This window comes from Chenopodium quinoa, unplaced genomic scaffold (genome assembly GCF_001683475.1).
Source record: "Chenopodium quinoa cultivar QQ74 unplaced genomic scaffold, ASM168347v1, whole genome shotgun sequence".
Taxonomy (NCBI): domain Eukaryota; kingdom Viridiplantae; phylum Streptophyta; class Magnoliopsida; order Caryophyllales; family Amaranthaceae; genus Chenopodium; species Chenopodium quinoa.
The window spans coordinates 253,903-276,949 of record NW_018745286.1 but is presented as its reverse complement, the minus strand read 5'-3'; the positions used below and the strand labels follow the sequence as shown (position 1 = coordinate 276,949).

The following is a 23,047-nucleotide window of genomic DNA, read 5'->3' as shown; positions in this document are numbered from 1 at the left end:
TCGCCACAGCACACACACGCACAACACGCTGCTTTGAATGTAGTAGTGCACACGTTTTGTTTAATCTAATGCAAGAAGCAACAAAAAATATGCAAGAAAATCCAAAATTGATCAACAATGACATTTCACATGCAAACACGACAAATGAAATAAAACCTTATTAAAACTAAGTAAAAAGATATCAAAACAATGAAAAACTAACTAGAAACTCCTAAAAATGACATAAATGACACTTATCAGGGTGCGACACGAAGGGTTCAGTCAAGGTTAAGCTGTAATATTGATTATACATTAATATTACTGATCGGAAGCGGCCTCCACCTAGGCATTCCGATCACTTGACCTCACTGAAGAATTAGCTTTCTAATAATTCCGAACCCTCTATCGGAATAATACACTTGTTGGAAGGACACCATTCCTTTTAGCTTTAACTCTGTAATAATCGCTGACATAGGTGACTAGCCACTTTGTTAGTTGCTGGCCATAGTTAGGGCAAGGAGAAATAACCCTGACTTCTCTAGCCCAACCCTAACACACAAGTGCGGCGTTGATTAGGTCCTTTTTCTCTACTTTGGGGAGGATGTGATTCCTCACCAAATCATGATCTCTGCCCACATCAAAGGTGTTTCGTACAATATGACCTTTTGGATCTCTCGAGATAGTGGGTTTGTAACCCCATCCCTTGACAAACCTTTGATTGAGCTTGTTTTTCTTTGTGTGGACGTAGTTGCGTTTCCACTTTGAAAGTGTGTCCTTAGCCAAATGATGGTTAGGACATTCACTTAGGTACTTCAAAGTTCCCCATTCCTCCAGAATAGCCTGAGGATTATCAACTAGGATTCCTGGCATGTGAATGACCAGTTCTCTGATCTGTCCATCATTTGTATCTCCAATCCTTTAAGGTCTTCCAAATCTTCTTAATTGATCTCTTGAAGTTGATTGGGATTGCCCCCCTTCTTCCATTGTAGAAATGCTTTTGAAGTTGAGAAGATTTTTGGGTTTTCAGAGAGAGAAAGTGTGAATTTTACTTTGTAGAGAGTGAAAGAAAAGAACTTCTTTAAATAAGGTTGGTGAGGAAGTAGGAGTAATATAACTATAAATAGTTATAGATATATTTGGTCATAAGCGGTTATTATATGGGAAGTCGGATGATTTTTCTTAGTGATTTGAAATCACGTCTTACCCCATGTTTAAACACCGTTTGATACATGCCCTTTCACTTCCTTATTATTTGGGAAGGGATGTATATATTCGCTCCTTGAATCTTCCTCTATAATTTTTGATTTATTTCCCAAATTAAGTAATAATCACCCGGCATTAATTATTTTTATCAAAAACCAGAAGTGTCTTTACAATTAAATACCATAATTATTACTGTCGTTTAACTTGGTTAATCGAGATAAAAATTCAATAATTATCCATATATTAATTTTGGTTGAACTAATAATATATTTGAGTAGGTAATTTTTGAATTAAAAGTAGGAGTAATAAGTCTAATAAACCAAAATATTTATCATTAATGCAGATTTTTACAGGACTTACCTAATAATATTGTTTTCGGAACAATATTTTGAGATTAGATAAGACTTTACACATAGTTAAGACATGATCTTAAAACATGTTTACGACACTTAGTTTATAGGATTAAACTAAGAACATGTTAAAGCGTCATGTTTGAGTACTTAACAAAAATAAAAAGAGGGCTAACTTAAAAACCCTAGATCTTAGTCTTCTCTTTCTCTAGGACTAGTAGGTTCATAGTTTTCCGGATCTGCCTTTTCAGGATCATCCCCTTCATCCAGGCATATTTGCCTTCCAAGATTTTTTGAGGGTAAATTCTTGGCCTTCTTTACTCGCCTTCTTCTAGCGACAACATCATTATCTCCCCCTCTGGCGACGATGTTTTTGTCCCCTCCTTGTTGAATCTACATCTTTATCTTCTTTTGGATCATGGTTTAAAGAATCTTATCCTCCTCCATGCATGACTCGCTGTAGCCGTTAATACTCTGCTTCTTCCTCTGGAGTGCGCAACTTCCTTCTTTCCTCACGTTACTTCTCATTATCTTGGCGCTCCATCTCCTCACAATGTTGCATCTCTTTCCTCTGTATCTGAAGAGGCATCTTTAAAAGTCTTTTATTAACTTTCCTCCAGTTTAGCCTTCTTGGCTCCCTCAGATGAGGCTCAGCAACGTTTGTGTCGTTCATGTTTGCCAAAGGGGTTTTTTGAGGAAGGGAAGGTTTTGATCAGAAAACTTTAAAGCATTCTAGGGAAAGAGAGTTTCTTAGGGAGAGATAAATCTTTGCGTGTTTTTGGAGAGAAATAACTCTGACTTAAGCCTATATATTTATAGACTTGACATAAATGTCGTATGTGCTTCTACAAATTTTGACCGGTGAAGTCATTAATTATGATTCGAGCATTTTGGCATTTTAACTCTTGCCTTTATATATCAATTGTGTTACTTGATAAATCCATCGAAGGGTACAATTGTAATTTTATCTTAGTATCGCTTGAAATTGAGACTTGTGAATTGGAAAACCCTAAACGCGTCGTTTAGCTTTGGGAATCGATTCAATTTGTTTCAATTGATGCGAATTATTTAATTCCCTTCTTGAATTATTTTGTGTCTGAACAAAACTTCAAACGAGATTTTTAACTACCCTTTTCAATGGTTGGGAACAAACTATTAAATCATACGAGGACCTTTTTGTCTGAAAAATCACTTCACTATTTAATCTATGATTTTCTTTTCTTTCTCTCTTCGAATCTTTCCAAATTATAATTGTAAGAGTCATGGTAGATTCCCTACAAAAAAGAAGTTTTAAAGATGATCAGAAGTAAAGATTGTCCAATTGAGCCTTTTGAATGATGTGAATTAATTGTAAAAATATCCTCAGTACTTCATATCCGACTTCGTTTGGCATATATCCTCTTCCAAATCAAAATCTAACACCTAAAAGATACAACCTCAATTGGGTAAGCATTTTCTTTTGATCTCTCAAGCACTGAATTAGAAGAGAAATTCATAAAGGAAGTCCATGCAAAGTTAACCAAGTGTATTCTAGGCAAAGGTTTTTCTTTGGCCTTTTGCTTTTAATGACCTAAACTCAAATGGAAATTGGATATTAAGTCAGAATCCAATTAAGGGTTGGTTTCAGAACTTAGCAACTAGGGGTTGGTTTAAACGGCTTGACAAGTTTCATTCTTAATGAGCTAATAAGAGAACTTTGAGTTTCCTTAAGTAGGCGACCTATGGAAAAATTCCCTTCAATAGATCTTTTACATGCGCTCTTATATCATTATGGGATCTTGTATTGAAATGCTTCATACTTTGCCAAGAATGCATGATTGTATCTCTAGCTAATTTTAATTTTTTAACTGGCCTTTCCCCTTATAGTGATGAAGGTCAGGCAATTAGAGTTTTCCATGTCATTGTTGGCGCAGAGTCATTGTACAAGAGGAGCCATGAGCTTTTAACGAAAATTCTGGCCATATCCAAGAGTAGCAAGGTTGGATTTAATGATATGCCTTCATCTCTTACTTTACATCACCATCTTATTCAATTGGAGTTTCATCCGAGGAAGAGGTACTTTCCTTCTTTTTGATCTTACTCGTTTGATGATGTGTAAGTCTGGTGGCATTTCTGCTGTGTTATTGCAAGTTGCTGTGAAAATTGCGCATAATAGTTCATTTATAGCTTTAGGCCCTATATTGTTAGGGCAGCTCTATAGATGTTTGTATAGGTGTAGAGAAGCTTTACTATCATCTTTCAACTTAGAAAATATTGGAGGTCCCTTGTGGTTAATCACTTGCTGGGGGAGTATACACCACATTATGTATGGAGAAATCCATAGATGAGGTAATGAAGAAAATAGCTGATGAGAAAGCTCACTTCGCTTCTAAATCAGATTGTAGGAAGAAAACCTTGAATGAACATAGCAACTCATATGCTGAGATATGTTTTAAGTATTATGATCATCAGAAGGTCTCTGGCCCTGATTTGGTTATGCGTTGCCTTCTAGAGTTAGATCCTTTGCCAGGAAACTGGCATGTTATGAGTCGTAAGGACAATCCTAATAACTGTAGTTTATGGATTTTTGGCGCTACTCCAAACTGGCTTAAAAGGGTAGGGATGTTGAATTTCCTTACAAGATATTCTCCTTTCTGGTGTTCGGTTCTTGCTGTAAGGGATTTACCTGCTACTGAACCAGAAAATTTTGGTTTTGAGGCTTACAATCCTCAATAGTCGTCAGACTGTTTGGTTTATGTCAGTCATAGTTGTTCCTCTCATTACAACTTACAATGTGTAATACCCCATATTTTTATACGTATTTTAATTTAAATAAGTATTTCTTAAAGTATTTAAATAATTCGAAATGAATTTTTTATGGTGTTTCATTAATTTAAAAAGAGTTATTTTAATTAAAGTTTATTTTTAATTATTTAACAATCTTGAAAATATTTTATTTTATGATTTGGAAACTTTGGGGCATATTATTTTATAAAAGGAAATTTTAAAGTCAATGGTATTTAAGGAAAGTCAAAATACTAGTTTGAATAGGAAAAAGATCATTAAGGGTAGTAAATGAAATTTTAAGTAGGAGGTTTATTAAGAGAGGGTATAAATACCCATCTTATGAGCAAAAATCAAACTTTGCCCAAAGGTAAACTCTCTCTCTCCTCTTATTTTCCTTCCCCTTATTTTTTCTCCTTCCCCTTTATTTTAATTTTATTTTGTGTTATCACCACCCACACACACACCACCACACACCGCCGGCCACCACCACACACCACCGGCCGGTCACCGCAGCCACCAGCGAGCATGCCAGCAGCCGCGGCGACACCGACAGGCGCGGTAGCAGCCCGACCGTGTGTCGTGGCTGTTGGTGGCCGAACAAAAAAAAATTATTCTTTTTTTTATTTTTAATTAAATCTAGCCTTGATCTAATTATTGTTTTTTTTGGTTTTGTGATGATTTTTATGATGTTTGATAATAAGTATGATGTACTCCCTCCGTTAATTTTTATTTGCAACTTTGGGGCAAATTGCGGTTCACGAGGCAAAAGTTACGGGGCAAATATTAGTGGGAGTAAATGAAAGTGATTAAAGTGTTTGGAGAGAGAAAGTTTGGCCCACCACTAGCAAAAGAAGTGGGAAAAAACTGTACATATTTTGGAGGGATTTGATTTCCCACGTGAATCTTCACCAAAATTTTGATTTGGCTGAAATTTTGGGAATTTGGGTTCCCTCCACAATTTAAAAAAAAAAAAACAGAACACTTTGGAATTTGCAGGTATTAAAATGTACCCTTCATTTAACATTTAAGAGGCATTTACATACAAGCTTCATCATTCCAAAAGCATTAAATGGTTTTTGTCTTAAACTTTCTACCAAAAACCAAAACATAGCTCATCCAAAAGTTAGTCTGCATTACTAATTACACGTTGTTAGCCCATTATATACCAAAAAATTCCCTAATCTTAAATTAATCCTGCACATTTAACACCCAAACACCTTCATAGGCAGCTGCATCTCCTTCCTTCATCTTCTTCCCCAAAAAACAGCAGCCACCCTTACATCAATCAGTTGAAGCTAAGCAAACAAAACAGGTCAGACAGCCATGGCAGAATCATTTGACGCTATGTACTTCAATGTTGATCAAATTCTGACAGAAGAAGAAGTGGCAGAATTGTACTACGATTATGCAGAAACTATGCAAGATCTAGGCATGGATGGCTACGATTCTGAAGATGATATCATGCAAGGCACACAAGGAGAAGACCAAGGCCAGCAAAACACAGAAGACACACAAGCTGAGGTTGGTTTCCAGGAAATGGAACAACCCATTCACCATGGGACTCAACAGAGACAAGGAAAGCAGCTCACCATGAAATAAAGAAGAGAAATTGTGGACTCAATGTTGGTCAACATGCAGCAAGGGAACTTACCAAGAGGTCACCTAAAGCATTTATCAGTTAATTTCAATGTGCATAAATCAACCATCACAAGAATTTTTGCAGACATAAAGAAACAGATGGCACAGGGCAGTTTGATTGATGTCAGGACCAAAAAATTTGGCAGAGTATGCAGAAAGCCAAAGGAATTTTCTGATGAATTCCTACAATCAGTCCCTATGCATTTAAGGCAGACAGAGAGGAGTTATGCAGTAGCATTAAAAATCTCCCATGTGACCCTTCACAATTTGAAGAAAAAGGGAAGGTTAAGAACACACACAAGTAGCAACAAGCCTGCATTGACATCAGACCACAAGGTAGCAAGACTTAAATGGATTTTGTCACACATAAATCCGGTAACAAGTAATGAGGACCCCACATTTGTTGATATGAACCATGTCATACACATGGATGAGAAATGGTTCTATCTGAACCCAGACAAGAGGAGGTTTTACCTCCTACCTAGTGAGGAAGATCCATATAGGCCAATACAGTCCAAAAGATTCAAGCTCAAAGCAATGTTTATGGGCTTAATTGGGAAGCCATTGTATGACACAAATGGGGGACTACTCCATGATGGGAAATATGGAATGTTCCCATTCACTGTCAAACAACTAGCAAGGAAATCCAGTAAAAACAGAGTGGCTGGAACATGGGAAACAAAGGCAATACAAAATGTAAACAGAGAGACAATCAGAGACATGTTGGTGACAAATGTCATACCAGCAATTATTTCAAAGTGGTCTGACTTTGTACCAAAAAATATTGTACTCCAATGGGATAATGCAAGGCCTCACCAAGTTCCAACTGATGCAGAGTTTATGGCAGCAACAACAGCTCATGGATTTAACATTCAATTTGTTTTCCAACCGGCACAGTCCCCATATTTGAATGTGCTTGAATCTTTGCAATATCAGTCTTTTCCAAACAACCTAGATGAGCTAGTTACAAAAGTGCAGGAATCTTATGAGGCATTCAATCCTCAAGTCAACAAGTACATTTGGTTGAGTTTGCAAAAGTGCATGATTGAGATCCTGAAGGTAGAAGGTGGGAACAAGTACAAAATACCCCACATGAACAAGAAAAAACTGGAAAACCTTGGAGAGTTGCCAGATCATGTACCAGTGCAGAAGGAAATTGTTTTGGAGGCAGTGGAGTACCTAAACACTATGTTTAGGCCAGTAAATCAAGGGACTGAACAAGGAACATAAGATTTTCAGGTTGATGCAGACTGAGGGACTCATCACAGCAAAGGAGAAACACATGGACTGCCACACATAACCACTTACACTTGTTATGGTAATTTCATTTTTAATGTTCTGTTTTTTTATTCTGGTATTAGGTGGTTAGGTGTATTTTGTTGAATAGAGTGATCAAACATGTTAGGCAGTCTCATGGAAAGTACTTTTGTAACCACATGTTCAATGGAATAGAAATGGTTAATAGTCTGATGTTATGTGGGCACTCAATCCATCAGAAGTTTTTTTTTTCCATATTTCAATAAAACACCAACCCACAAGGTTACCTCAACAACAACATCATAAAGCACATCATTGGAGAAAAACACTTGTGGGTTGGGAAGGTCAATAGAGTCCCTTCCTCATTTGGATTTGGACAGAGTACACAACACAGACACATAGGGGACATAATACAAGTCATGCTACCACATAAGGGACTGTCATGTGTTCTATACTAAATTGATCATTGAGAACACTTGAAGGTATGACCAAGGAACCTTTAAAAAATGTACAGACACATTAGCCTCATCATTCATCAATCAAACACCCATATGCACCAAATGCCATATTCCAACAATCCAACAGTTCTTAAAATATACTCCAACACATGTATACATGTAACATAGTCCAAAACAGCAGACATAGCCAAGCATCCAACTCACCAGGTAATAACAAATAGGCTATCTAGCCAACAAAGTCCGGAACAACAAACATGACAAAAGAGCAGGCAATAAAAAATAAGCAACCACCCAACATGAATCTAGATCAACGCATACAAAACCAACTAAGACAACATGCATCCAGATCTAGTGACAAAATCCCACAACACCAACCAAATACGAAAGCTAATCAACAGTATATCGAAAAAAAGGGACTCCTTTTTAAAAAAAATTAACACAGGTAGGGTTAGGAATCGTTACGCAAGGGTCACTTGGAGGGTTGAACCCTAGGGTTCATCCGCCTCGCAGAGTGCTTCTTTAGAGGAGGGCCAACCACTTCACCGTCGTCACCTTTTTCAACCTCATCATCAGAACACAGCACAATGACCTCCTTGTCAGGCAACCCCCGCATACGGCTCATAGCCACCAACGCCGCCTTCCTTTTAGCCCTAATCTTGGTGGGTGGCCTTGGAGTGTTAGATCTTGGCTTAGTTTTGGGCACAACACTCCCCTCACCACTGTCGCACACTAGATCTACAGAAACACCAGTAAAATCTAGCGCTTTTTTCCCCCGTGAATCTCCTTGACCCTCACCGGTCTTGAGACGCTCGTCCTCATCTAGGCTTTCAAGAACTTGGCCCAAGGCCTTGTATGTGGTCGAAGAACAGAAGTTCTGGGCCTCATCACACTCGTAAAATTCACGAGGAAAAGGAGATCCTTCAGCGATACCTGTAATCAGGGCTTTAATCAAATTTTCCTCGTCGCGGTCGTCGGTGGCAATATAAGCGTCGCCAAGTGGATCTAGGTTTACCATGGTGGTGGGGGACTCGTTTTTTGGAAGTTGTGAGGACGAACTCTCAGATTTGATAAGGAACAATGGGGAAAATTACAGAGGCGAAGGAGAGAGAAAGACGAAGAACCAGATATAGGGTTCTTAAGAACACTCCAGATCACACAAATAATCCCAAACGCCATCAATTAAATGTGGGTGGTTGGGAATGTGATTGATGGGAGTGGATTGGGGGAAATAAATGGAGGGAGTAATTAGATTAGGTTAATTTAGATGTTTTATATATAATGTGGGATTAAGGTTAATAAGGGATAAAATTAAAAAAATCAGAAATTTTCAGTAAGGGTAAAATAGTAATTTTCAGGGTTTTTGTTTACCAAAAATGGAAATAAAATAGAAAGTTGCACATAATTGTTAGCGGACTAAAATGGCAAAAGTTGCAAATAAAAATTAACGGAGGGAGTATATAAATTTTTAGATTTGGTTTTGAATTAAAAAACCCCAAATTGAAAACCCTAGGTTTCTAAATTAATGTGTGTTGATGGAGATTGATTGTAAGTGATTGAAACTATTAAATCAGATGTTTTTAAACATAATTACAGCAATTTACATAGTTTAATAAAGTTGGAATTTTTATATAATGGATATAATTATGTTTCTTGAAAGGATTTTTTATTACCCATTAACTGAGAATAAAAGTAAGGGTTTTAAATTAAATTCAGCTATTTTCTAGAGGGTTTATGAGTGATTTAAAGAGTGTATATATTGTTGGAAATTTGTGTGGAATAGGTATTAATGCCAGTGAGTGATTTTATTTAGTTGTGACGATTTTGAGATTGTACAAGGTACGTTCGCGTACTTGGTAATTATTTGAATATGTAGAAGCATGCTAGGCTTTGTTTAATTAATTCCAAGTTAGTATCATGCTAGGAATTGGTTGGAATTGTCAAATTGAGATGAGATTTGGTGATTTGAATTGGATTGATTGAATTAAAATGATTTTGGTGAAATGTTTGTGAAGCATGATTGGTTGAAATAAATTATTTATTGGAATCAATTATATTGGCATGTTGATTTTGAACCGCATTTTTATTATTAGCATGATTGGAGGCATGTTTAATTAAACTAAGTGTTTAATTTGGTTGGAATATTGAAAAGGAAATTTAATTATGGTTCATATAATTTTTATTAATGCTATAAGCATAAGAAGGAGCTATTTAAGGGTCTATGTACACGAGGATTAAATTGTATTTTGGTGCCTAAGTGCACTTAAGGTGTTTCTAACACCGAGGGTTAGGATTTGTGGTGCTTTATGCGTTTAAGGTGTCTTTGACACCGAGGTAGTTTAAAAAGGATTCAACATTAAATTTATGTGGTCACTAATTATTCAAGAATTAAATTGGTATGTTTGATTGCTTTAATGAATTATAATGTTTGATTGTGTTATGGTTTGAGAGTCATCATCAAGTCTAATAATATGTAAATAACATAAAGTGAAAGAGAATACGCACCAAAACTCTTGGAATGTATATACCTTGAGTATGAACATATGGGGGGAGTTATGCGACTTTATATTTGACCATAACTTCTGCTGGGAGTACAGGACGGTGTATGTTCCTTTTTTTTATGCGCAGGAATTCCAATGCCAAATGATTAGTATTTCCATCATCTTTCAATGAGGGATAGTTGGTAAAAAGGCAAAATAGAATTTAATTTAATTCTAAAATTAAATTAAAAAGCCAAATGAATCACTTAACGGCAAGTGGCATGAGGAGAGAAAGGGGTTAGGTGAGGACCACATGGGAGGACCACACCTCCCTTGATCCCCAAGCCAAACTCCCACAATAAATCGGGCCAATAGGCGCATGCTAGCTGGCAGCTTGCCTTGGTAGCCAAGGCAGCCTCGCTAGCGCCTAACGTCTAGGCTGGGCCTGCCAGCCAGCCCACGCGTAGCAGCCCTCGCACCAGCAGGCCACGCATTGCTTGCGGGGCGCTGGGCGCTGCTATCGCTAGCCAAGCCCAGCTAGCAGCTTCTGCTACCTCGCGCAAGGCCCATCAAGGATTTGCGTGCTGCTGGCCTTGCTTGCGATGGTGCGTGGCTCTTGCGGGGCTAGTGCTGCTAGCATGCTAGCCAGCGATGTTGGCATGCGATGCTAGCTAGCCAGCGATGTTGGCATGCGATGCTAGCTGCTAGCTAGCTCGGCATGTCGCAACTCCCTAATCTAGCACGCGCATGCTGGCAGCCTTTGCTAGCCATTTTTCCCTATCCCTCGGATGGCTCGGCCATTCTGAGGCTAGGGCTATACGTTGTGACTTGTCATTTGGCTGATTTTTCCGTCTCGTCGTTTCCTAAATTTGACTCAACTTACGACGCTCGGTTTGACGCTCTAAGCTCGGAATCCGACGTCTTTGTTCGTAAAAACTCTATTGACTCATTTAATCCTTCGGATGAATTCGTCGCTTCGATTTGGTTACACGATTGGGTGTGACCCGAAGGGTTCAGTCTAGATTAAGCTGTAATATTAATTATTCATTAATATTACTGATCGGAAGCGGCCTCCAGCTAGGCATTCCAATCACTTGACCTCAGTGAATAATAAGCTTTCTAATTAATTTTGAACCCTCTATTGGAATAATACTCTTGTTCGAAGGACAACATTCCTTTCACAAGGTTGCATTGAACTTCAGATTGTCCAGGTGGTTCCTCGGAGATTGGAAAAACCGATTCCCTTATGTAGGCGCCAATTGAAGTGGGCCTACTTAAGCATGTTGTGAATATGCTTGGCACTCATAGGAAGCGGGATTTGACATTATACGATAGGAGACAATAAAAGTAGGGAGCGGCCAACAAGCTTTTAAGGAACTTGTAAACCGTTCACGGATCATTATAAGGCAACCACGATAAAGGGACAACGATAGGCAACAATGATTGACCCGTGAAGGTTACACCCCATACATAATCCATGAGATTACTAATTCCATATGGTTCGGAACCATGAAAAGAGGATCGGGGATGATGGTACGAAGTGATTCATGAAGTCACATTCCCCCGTATTAGCCTCTACTCGATTCTTATTGCGAAAAGTATTTTCTGCGATCTCAAAGGCATACAAACAAAGATTCAATTTGCTCCAAACTAAATTAAGCTAAATTGGCTGTACATTAATGCAACACATAATTCTAATTATTAGTGACCACTTTGATTAAACAACAAGATTTAAAAGAAACCTAAATCGGTCGTCAAAATTATCTTATTAGGCATGATTTTCAATTACATATTCTCTTTAAACATCCAATATGGTGATCAATAAATATATAAAATAAGCAATAATATTGGAAGAAATTTAACCATAATATCGTTAGTCAAATCATCAAAAATATAATAATAAACCCTAACATGATACTAGCAATATAAATAAAAGTAAGTAATTGAATTAATTACTCACGTTCCGTGCTTCTTTAAATTGCTACATCATGAATAAAACGTTAGTAACTTCAAAGAATAATGAACCAAATTGAAATTAAATTAAATTAAAGTAGAGTGATTTGGTCCAAACCCTCAATCGGTTCTACCTTTCACGCCTTGGTTTAAGTATGAAATTTTGGGTATAGTACGGACACCTTGGAGCGCTTAGGGAAGGAATGGTGTAATTAGGAGAATAGGTTTAAGGCTTAGAATGTGAGAGAGAGAAATGAGAATGTGTGTTGGTCCTCTAAAACTCGTAAATGAGTCTCGTATTTATAAAGAAAAATTATGTAGTGAGGTATGGAACCCTAGAGACGAGGCGCAGCTGAAAAAAAAGGTACCGCATCACGGCACAGGTACCGTGGCACCGTACAAATTTTATCATTTTAAAAAGAGAAAACCCGTGAAAAAGATAAAACTGGGGAAAGTAGGTGTTGTGCCACATCATTGGGTACCGTGACACAACACTTAGTACCGTGGCACGACACTTAGTACCGTGGCGCGGTACTTTCCAGTATTTACGCCTTTTCAAAATTTCGATAACTTTTGATCCATAACTCAGAATAAGACATATATAATATCATTGGAAATATCTTTAAGTATACTCTCCAACCCAATTGAAATCAGGTCAAAATATTTTTTTTTGATTTTAAGATATGGTCGTTTTAGGGCAAGGGTTTCGGTGTTGGGCCGAGTTTTAGTGTTTTGCTCATATCTTCTTCGATTTAAATCATAATTGGGCTTATGATATATCATTGGAAAGCTTATTTCAAGGCATATCAAAAAAAATCAGCTTTGAATCAAATTTATGGAGACACAAAATCCGTTTGGCTTGGTTTTGGATTGTGGTCACGAAAAGAAAAAATGGATTATGGTTTGTGGAATGAGCTAGGAATTGGGTTGATTTATGAAATGTATTGGACTAAAATGAATTTTAAGCACTCTTATGATTAAATACTTAACCCGACCAATAATGGCGGTGAAAGGTTGTTCGTCATCGGGTTTGGTTTTGGGGAGACATTTTTAGGTGTCTACACCTTGCTTCTTGAGAAAGACTACACACTGGATAAATAGCCTGAAGAGAATTCATCCTCTTCAATGGAATAAGGTTAGTGTTTTTTTTTCACTTTTAGGTGAGTCTTCTTCTGCTGAAAAAACCGAACTTAGTGGGGCCTTACCTCCGAAAAGGGTAAGGCTATAAGCAATGATTTCTAGCTTTTGAAATTTATTGTATTCCCTAAGAAGGTCTGTGTTCGATTTTTTAGCATTGTCTATCCTTCGTCCTAAAGCTAGACCCCTTGATGAAGCACTCACCCTTTGTGAAAGGATTAGACAAGAAGCATCGCCAGCTACCAAGATTAAGTTATCTTTGCAGGTAATGACTCTTGTTCAAGCCTTAGGTGTGAGTTAGCAGAATAAGAGAAAAAGTTGATTGCAAGAAGAGCTCAAGTAAGGCAAGCGAAGTATATTAATTACAAGAAAGAGAAAGAGGATATAAGAAAGAAAATGAATAAATGTCTGCCTTTGATCCAAGATACTTTGTCTCAATTTGACAAGCAAGACAATCAAATGTGTAAGTGTCAATCAAAGCACGCTACGTAAGCATGTGGTGAATATGCTAGGCAATCATAGGAAGTTGGATTTGACATATAACGATAGCTAGGGACAAAAAAGTAGGGAGCCGCCAACAAGTTTTTAAGGAACTTGTAAACCGTTCATGGATTCTACGAAAAGGACAAAGGCAACCACAAATATTAATCCATGAAGGTTACACCCCATTCATAATCCATGAGATTACTAACTCCATTGTGGTCTTGAACCATGACTAGATATTCGGGGATGATGGTATGAAATCGAGTTAGGATATCAATTTCGCCCGAATTGGCCTATACTCGATTCTTATAGCAACATGTATTAATTGCAACCATAAAGACATACAAACAAGATTCAATTCGCTCCAACTAATTAATCTAAGTTAGTTTAATATTTTATGCACACATAAATCTAATTATTGTGATCACTTTGATTAAGCAACAAGATTACTAGAAACCTGAATCAATTGTCCAAATTATTTTGTTAGGCATGATTTTCAATTACATGTCGTGATTAACATGCAATAGGTGATCAAAATAAATAGAATAAATCAAATAGACTAAATAAGCGTGCATAAAAATGCTGGAAGCAACTCAGGAATAATTAAATGAACGAATCAAGGCATCCTAAACGAGATACTAAATCATTATTATACGACATTAGGCATGATAATGACATGAGTAATATAAAGCCTAAACATAATACTAATAATTAAGAATCAACCTCTAAACATGATGCTAGCAAGAACAAAAGTGGTAGAATCAATTAAACTACAAGAATAATTAAGTCTACTTACGTCAATTGTGTAACCTTGTAGCTAAATCATGAATAGAATGTTAGTAACTTCAAAATAATTAATAAATCAAAATAAATTATATCAAAATAAATTAAATCAAATTAAAGTAAAGTTAAGTTTAGATTTGAAACCCTCAGAGTTAAATTAACCTTTCACGCCATGAACCACCGATAGAGCTCCGAGTATTGTATTGATGTCTAGGAACACTAGAAGGAGGAATGTGATCGATTAGATCAGAATAAATTAGATTAAGATGAAAAATAAGAGAAATTAAACGTGAGAGTCAAAAATCAGTATTCAACTCTGTTTGTAACCCTCAAAAGACTACGGTATTTAATTTATAGAGTTGAAGTCGAAAGATAGGATAGAAATTGCTTAGCATGCACCGCATAAAAAATAAGTGCACCGAGCTACGCACAAAAATGTCAGGACGCGACAATTTTGGGGTTAAGCGGTGCGTCTGGCGTGTCGCGCCAGAATTGTCGTGACGCACCAAAGCTTGCGTTGTGCGCCAGGTCAAAATTTTCAGAAAATATATGAATTTGATGCGTTACGCGTTTTCTGTGGAATTTTTTATCTATTTGGCTGGTTATTTGACGCGTTTTAGGAGTTCTAGAAGTTGGTATTAGGCTAGGATTGCTTTGCGGATTGATTAATTAATGAATTGGTCTTAGGTAAATATTACATAAAAGGTTTGGGATTAAAATTTTCCTATCTAATATTTTAAATAAAACCAAGTGTTTCTTTATTTCAATACTCTACTCGAACCAAATGGCGATGAAAGGTTTTACTCATCATCGGGTTTCGATTGAGGAGACATTTTTAGGTGTCTACAAGATGGCTCTAATTAACAAGTGCAAGAATTTGTTAGATGAGGTGAAAAGGAGAGTGATGTTTGAGTGATAATCTTTATGTCAATGAACAAAACTTTGTAATCTAGGATTATTTGTCAAAATCCTCCAACGATGAATGCTTCTGTTGTAATTCTTTATAGTATTCCCATATACTTGGATTGTATTGTTTTAAGAATTTCCCATTAAGGGCTTTTGTAAACATTTCTCCATCTAAATCGTAGTTGATAGGCATTCCTTGACATGATTTTATGGACTTTGAAGGGACCTTCCCATTTGGAAGACCACTTTCTAAATATATGATCTTTATAGTCATGTGTCTGGTGACTTCATATTCCTCACTAGATCTTCTTTTAGAAATATTTTGTGTTTTACCTTTATTTTATAGGATTTTGCTACTTGTTTCTTTTGTTCGTATATCCTTTTTAACACCTAAAGTCTTTCACCTTCAATATCCATCAACTCTATAGAAATAGACTGGAGATAGTCTTCTGGAATAATATCCATTTGCTTAGTTATTCTAGCGAATTTGACACTTAGTTCTGCTGGAATTACCAGTTCATGTTCATATACTAACTGATATGGATTAGTTCCAGTAGCATCCCTTCTTGAATTTCTGTAGGCCCAAGTAGCGTAATCTAAAAGAACATGCCAATTTCTATGATTTAGATCCACCATTTTAGCAATGATTTTATTAGTGGCTTCTGCTTATCTATTAGCTTGTGCGAAAAATGGAGTTAAATGAATCTTTTGGACTTCAAACTCCTTTAGATAAGGGTCGAATTCATGTCCTATGAACACGGTCGGTGATAGGATTGGTCGCTTGATCTACTGTGATGAATTTAGGAGTTTAATATCTAGTAAAATCTTCTCTTCCAAGAATAGGATTACTGCTTTTGCATTTAACTTTTGGAAAGCTTGGACCTCTATCCACTTAGTGAAATAATTTATTGCTATCAAGATGTACTCATGGTGAGTAGATGAAGGAGGTTTAATGACTATTTTTACATGTATCTCATATCCTGTAAAAGGCCAGGGCTTGATGATAAGATGCAGCTCAATCGTTGGTGCTCTACTTATAGGCCTATGTATGGCGCAATCCTTTGTTCCAAGATTAAATTCTTCTAGAGGATCATGGAAATCTTGTTGGATGTCTTCATTCTTTGCCCGTACCTTCTCATCCTTTTCTTCACCATAGAACTCTTGGTCTGAGTTAGGCGATGATTGAGTATAGCCATTAGATTTTGAGTAATCAGACATATTTTCATCACTTTCCACGTTTGTGTTAACCTCTATATTGTATTGAGAATAGTAGTTTCTAAAAAGAATATGAAGAGCTAAAGTAGTACCAGATCCAAATTTACTTTTGAAACTAACATCCATTAAATATATATTTGTTCATAAAAATATGTACTAAGATACGATAGTATGGCAATCCAATTCTAAGTACTCTAGATCCAAAGCTAACTTCTACAGGTGAATGAGTTGATCTTCATCTGTAGCAGCTTCTTCTATAATTGTGATTGCAAATGAAACAACCTTCAGTTTAAGAACTAATTGGGAACCAAGTTTGAATACAAACTCATCTGTCTTTGGGTTTGATTTCACAATTACCTTGGGAAAATCTTGGTTAGTACCAATCATAAAAGCCTCTACATCATCACAAACTACTATATATTCATCACCATTCCACAATATGATTTTCTTATGCAAAGATGAGGGAATTTCATAAGTCTGATGTAACTATCCTTTACCTAGGATTGCATTACAAGATGCTTCTCCTCAAACTAAAAAGAAAGTTGATACAGTCCTAGTTGTACCTACTTGGATATCAATATATGCTAACCCTTCAGTACGTTCAGACTTCCCATTGAAATCAACAATGTTAATCTTAATGCTAGTTAAATCCTTCTTACTTTTACCAATTTAATAATAAAAAAAAAATAGACAAAGGCATTTAGTTTATTGTAGCCCCGGCCTGTATCAACTAATACCTTACGTAATTTAACACCTTCAAAATAACAGTAACAACCAAAGGCTTGTTATGTGCATTATTAACATTGTAATCCCTTACAAATATTGTATAACTAATTGTTCTTGGTCACAAGTTACTATTTCCTTAGTAGGTGAACTAGATATTGCCTTATTCAATTCGGCTGATATAGTAGAGAGTTTATACTTACATCTGGCTTCAGCTCGATCCACTTTATCTGCCCATGAATTGGTTCCAGGTTTCACCACTTGAGCTTTAAATTTACAAGTAAAGTGATGGTATTACAATCTGCTTCACACTCTTCCTCTTAATACTTTGCTAGAAAATCCAGGTTTAATTTTGACACTTCCAAGTCCAAACCCTCCAAATCATAGTCTACTAACTCAAGAGTTAGTGACTGATATATTATCATAAGATCATTACTTGAGCTTTCTTTTCCATGCTGCTCTGGCACATGGTCTTCTTTTGGAATTGTCTCCATCAACTCCTTTACTATTGCATAATTCTGAATATTGTTGCTAGGAATGTCTTTAGATGACCCATTTTCCACAACTTGTCTTTTTGGGAGGTTATCCTCCAGTTGCACAACCAATGAAGGAATGGTTTTCAATACTCCCTCTTGTAATGCATCTTCATCATGTTGAACTATCATCCCTTGAATCTGGTTGCCTAACTTCTTTCTGATTGATTTCGCCTTTTTCATTGACTTCCTCTTTTCCTTGAGTTTATAATTGTCATTTTGCCAATCCTATCTTTGGATGTCCCTTATGTCCTTTTCTTTGCACTCAGTTGTTCCTCTTATTTTCTGACATTGAAGATTTTCATCATTCTCTTTCCCCTCAACACATTTTCCCTTCTTGAGTTTTCTTAGGATGGATACTGTTGGGTGATTAAAAGAGTCTTTCCCTGTCTTTCTTCCTTTATGGAACCTGTGGTTCCAAGGCACCCAATTTGGATCATTATTAGAGATAGTTTATGGCCTTACAAGGTCAATGTAAATGATGAATCACATATATATAGAGTTTATAGGCACGTTTATGTACCTTTATAGTTGCTTTTTAGGACTTTTAGTTGCTTTTTAGGTTGCATTTGCATAAGCTGTCCATTTTGTGCTCTATTACGCTTTGTTTGTGTTTTCTTAATGTTTTAGGTAATTTTTATAATTAATTGGACGCTTTCGGAGTACTTTTGGAAGAATCGGACAATGAAAGGATGAAACGTCGATGAATCGAGGTCTCTCAATTAAATCTATGTATTGGGGAAGCTTAGGTTGAGATTAATATGCATGAGAAATGAAAATATCATTCATAAGAATCGCTATGCATCTTTTGGGAGTGGATTTGAGTTAGAAATAAAATAAAAACGATGGTTTGCGAAGTGTCAAAATAGACATTTGTTCACTTTTTTTTTATCATAACTTGAAATTAGATATTGGATTGAAGTGATTCAAGTTGGGTTGGAAACTAGACTTGAAGATCTTTCCAACGATAGGTCACAAGCCTATATATGCTTCCTAGATTATGAAATATGGAATGTTCAAAACTGCCCAATCCCGCAGGGCGAGCTGCTCCCGCAAGTGACGCCCAAGCTTCGAAACTGCTTCCCCCACAGTCCGAGCTGCGTTCGCAGCCCGTTAGACGCTCATATCTTTGTGCTAGCTTATTATCATCGCCTCGTGATCAGCGTTCAACCAATTTTTATGCTTATGTATTCTTTATTATTTTCTTATTTCTTTTCTTTAATAGTTTTTAGATGATAATTTAGAAAACTTATAAATACTCCAAGGGATTATTATTGTAACACCCCAATAATTTTGTCTTTACAAACCTGTAAATACCTTTAACAATCTGCAAGAGAATTACTAATGTGCTACCGCCACATGTTCAAATGTTAAGGCTAGTTCAGAATTTAGCTGCGGAAAAACTAACTCAATTATCAATAAGTTTCAAAACCAAAAATCAAAACCAAATTTAGTCTTACAAGTTGGAACCATTAAGGCCCTTATTCAAAACCCAATAAAAGTAGTAAATAAATCAAACCAGACTTTAATTAAATCCAAACTTATGAAATGAAATAAACTGTGGAAATATCCAACACTCCACTCAAAATCCCACCACCTTGATGCAAGTTCTGATTATGTAAAAACCTGTGATTAATTTGTTCCCTAGTATTACAAGTGTAAAAATTGGATCATTACAGGGTCATTGAAGGGCGAAGGCCATGACCAAGAAAAAGACACACAAAAGCACGCAATCAGCAACGCTGAGTATATACAAGCTACGTAATATATCAAAGAGTCCCTAGCATGTTACTAAAAATCAATCAACACACACAATTTAATTATTGACTCTAACACATGCCTCAACTATTAACATTAATAAGACTTCACTAATTACTAACAATAATTCATTTCATTTCTTTCATTGATTGAATTAAGCAATAGACAAGGTTGTCTCCCCATGCTCCATTTCAGAACATCAATAAAAGAAAAACCCCATGCCTCCTTTCGAAAACATCAATAAACATCCAATGGCAGACGGGCGCGATTCCGTGGCCATAGCTAGTATAAAATCTCATCTGACTCCTTACAGTTTAAAAAAAAACATTTGAATATGAATACTGCAAGACGGTCTATATCTCACAATGCAGTGTTCCATGTTTTTATAAAAAAATTCATTCTCCATTTCAAAGAGGAAGGTTTTTTTTTTTTTTTTTTTTTTTTTTAAGAAGAAGAAGAAGAAGAAGAATAAGAAAAAGAGCAAGTATTATTTTGATAGACTCAAAGGTTTATATAGATGGACACAAGCTTTATATAGACTCAAGCTATATATAGGCAAAGGTTTTTATAGTTAAATGCTTTAAATAGTTATTTATGTGTGAAACAATGAAATGTTAAGATAATGCAATTTGACTTATTCATATATTTGATATAGGGAATACAAAATATAAACATGATTTTTAGCTTTAACGTTTGAAAAGATAATATTTTATTTGACTAATAGAATATGTTTATGGTTTCCAAAAAAGCAAAAAATATTGCTGGAAAAGACTAAACATTGCCAAAAGAAAATTTTAAGATGCTTTGAATAAGATGACAAATTGAATACATACAACTTAAATGATTAAAGTGTTGGATGATATATGACAAAAAAAAAAAAAAATAAGATTCGAAAAAATTAATCAACTTGTATATTCTTGTATCATCATATCTTAGGAGGATATCAACTAGTATTTAGTCTTTAGAAGATATCATCTAGTCTTTTAAGGATATTGTCCAGTCTTTGCATTATATTAGTAACAGTTTGGATGATAAAATCTAGTCTTGTAAGGATATCATCTTCACTTAGAAGGATATCAACTTGTATTTAGACTTTAGAGGACATCATCCGGTCGTTGGAGGATATCATTCAGTCTTTGGATTATATCACTAGTATTTTATCAACTAGTATTTTATCACTTAAGGATGATCATTTCACTTAGGATGATATTCACTAGTATTTTATCAACTAGTATTTAGTCTTTTAAGCAAATTTTAAGATGTTTTGAATAAGATGACAAATTGAATACATACAGGTTAAATGATTAAAGTGTTGGATGATATATGACAAAAAAAAAAAAAAAAAGATTCGAAAAAATTAATCAACTTCTTGTATATTCTTGTATCATCATATTTTAGGAGGATATTATTTAGTCTTTAGAGGATATCATCTAGTCTTTTAAGGATATCGTCCAGTTTTTGGGTTATATTAGTAACAGTTTGGATGATAAAATCTAGTCTTTTAAGGATATCTTCTTCACTTAGGAGGATATCAACTTGTATTTAGTCTTTAGAGGATATCATCCGGTCGTTAGAGGATATTGTCCACTCTTTGGATTATATTAGTAACAGTTTGGATGATAAAATCTAGTCTTGGAAGGATATCATCTTCACTTCGGAAGATATCAACTAGTATTTAGTCTTTAGAGGATATCATCCAGTCGTTGGAGGATATTGTCCTATCTTTGGATTATATTAGTAACAGGTTGGATGATAAAATCTAGTCTTTAGAGGATATCATGTAGTCTTTTAAGGATTTCGTCTAGTCTTTAGATAATATTAGTATAGGTTGGATGATAAAATCTAGTCTTTAAGGATATCATCTTCACTAAGAGGATATCAACTAGTAATTAGTCTTTAGAGGGTATCATCCAGTTGTTAGAGGATATCGTCCTGTCTTTGAATTATATTAGTAACAGGTTGGATGATAAAATCTAGTCTTTTAAGGATATCAAATAGTATTGATTGTTTAGAGGATATCATCCAGTCGTTGGAGGATATCAGTCTTTTTAATCGAGCTCGTGAAGCCCGGTACAACCAGGCTTCAAACCCGTGCCTTTTTTCTAATTCGTGGTTTGTGCTTTGACGAACGAGATGTGTCATCAGTCCAGCCGTGCATAATACTTCTCATTTTCTTATTAGTTCTAAAATCAGTTTACTGATCATTTACAAAGTTGAAAAAGAAATGCTTATGTTTCTATTTAATTTCAAGTAAGCAATGAGTACTGTTAGATATTCATTTAGGGATTAACCTACGTACGTGGTATGTCTTTATATTAAAATATGAAAGGTATAGCAATTAGGGTTGACTATCTTAACTAAGTGGTTATGTTAATAGCTAATGCATCATGATACATATTGTACTTTAAGTATTCTTTTTTAACTGTATAAAGTAGCAGTCATTTTTATTTTTTTATTTTTTTTTTACTATTGTAGTATACATATTGGACATAAGTCACATAAGTGACATAACAATGCAAAAAATGCACACTTCTTATATTAAGGTCACTTTCAAGCATTTCCAATATTGATTGCTGTAGTACTTTCATTAGTCAGTTTCAATTTATTTATTTTTTTATTGAAATGTTTCATTTGTTTATTTAAATGGACATTAAATATGATATAGAATAATGTGGGAACCAGTTTATGGCAAAATATGGCTACTTGTAGAACTTGAGTAATTTGGGATGATAAGAATGTAGCATTCTAATAAATAGTTTATAACAGTTTGATTTGGATTTGCAGAAGTTATGCTTATCATTAATAATATAAACTGCAACAATGCACATTATTAATTGTGTAGAGTATAAGTTTTTGTGGAATATCATCTGTTACATTTACATAAGCCATCATAGATTAGATTCTTCTCCTATCCTAGTAAAACCCATAAACCATATGTTAGTTATATCAGTATTGACTACGTTCTGCATGTCTTTGTTGCTAATTTTACTGCTTTGGATAATATCATATAAAATTGCCAATAGCAATTTTTTTTTTTTTTTTAAAGTCTAAAAAGCATTGAATTTTGGAAAAATTGGTAAAAATAATCCTAACATTTGTCCATCCGCTCAAAATAATCGCAAATTTAAATTATTTTTAAATAATCCAAACTTTGAGAGTCATTCGCTCAAAATGGTCCCAAGTGCGTGACTGATAACCTGTTAAAAAGATTTTTTTTTTTTGTTTAAGTGAGATGTGTCACCATATGATTGGTTGAAAATAAATTAAAAAATATAAAAAACCTAAAAAAAATTAAAAACAAAAAACCCTGCCCCCAACCCACGACAACCCCACCACCACCCACGTCTGGTACCCTTCGCCAACGGGCCCAACCCAAGTCTCCGGCCCCACCCTGCTGTGGCCAGACTCCCTCCCTCGCGCCGACACCG

The 23,047-nt window shown here is 35.6% G+C and overlaps 1 protein-coding gene across 1 annotated transcript; it reads left to right on the top strand.

Moving 5' to 3' along the window:
* Positions 1-5,930: 5,930 nt before the first annotated feature.
* Positions 5,931-7,166, top strand: LOC110711905. Its single transcript, XM_021890344.1, has one exon. The coding sequence runs from the start codon at positions 5,931-5,933 to the stop codon at positions 7,164-7,166; it is 1,236 nt and encodes a 411-aa protein (XP_021746036.1).
* Positions 7,167-23,047: the final 15,881 nt, after the last annotated feature.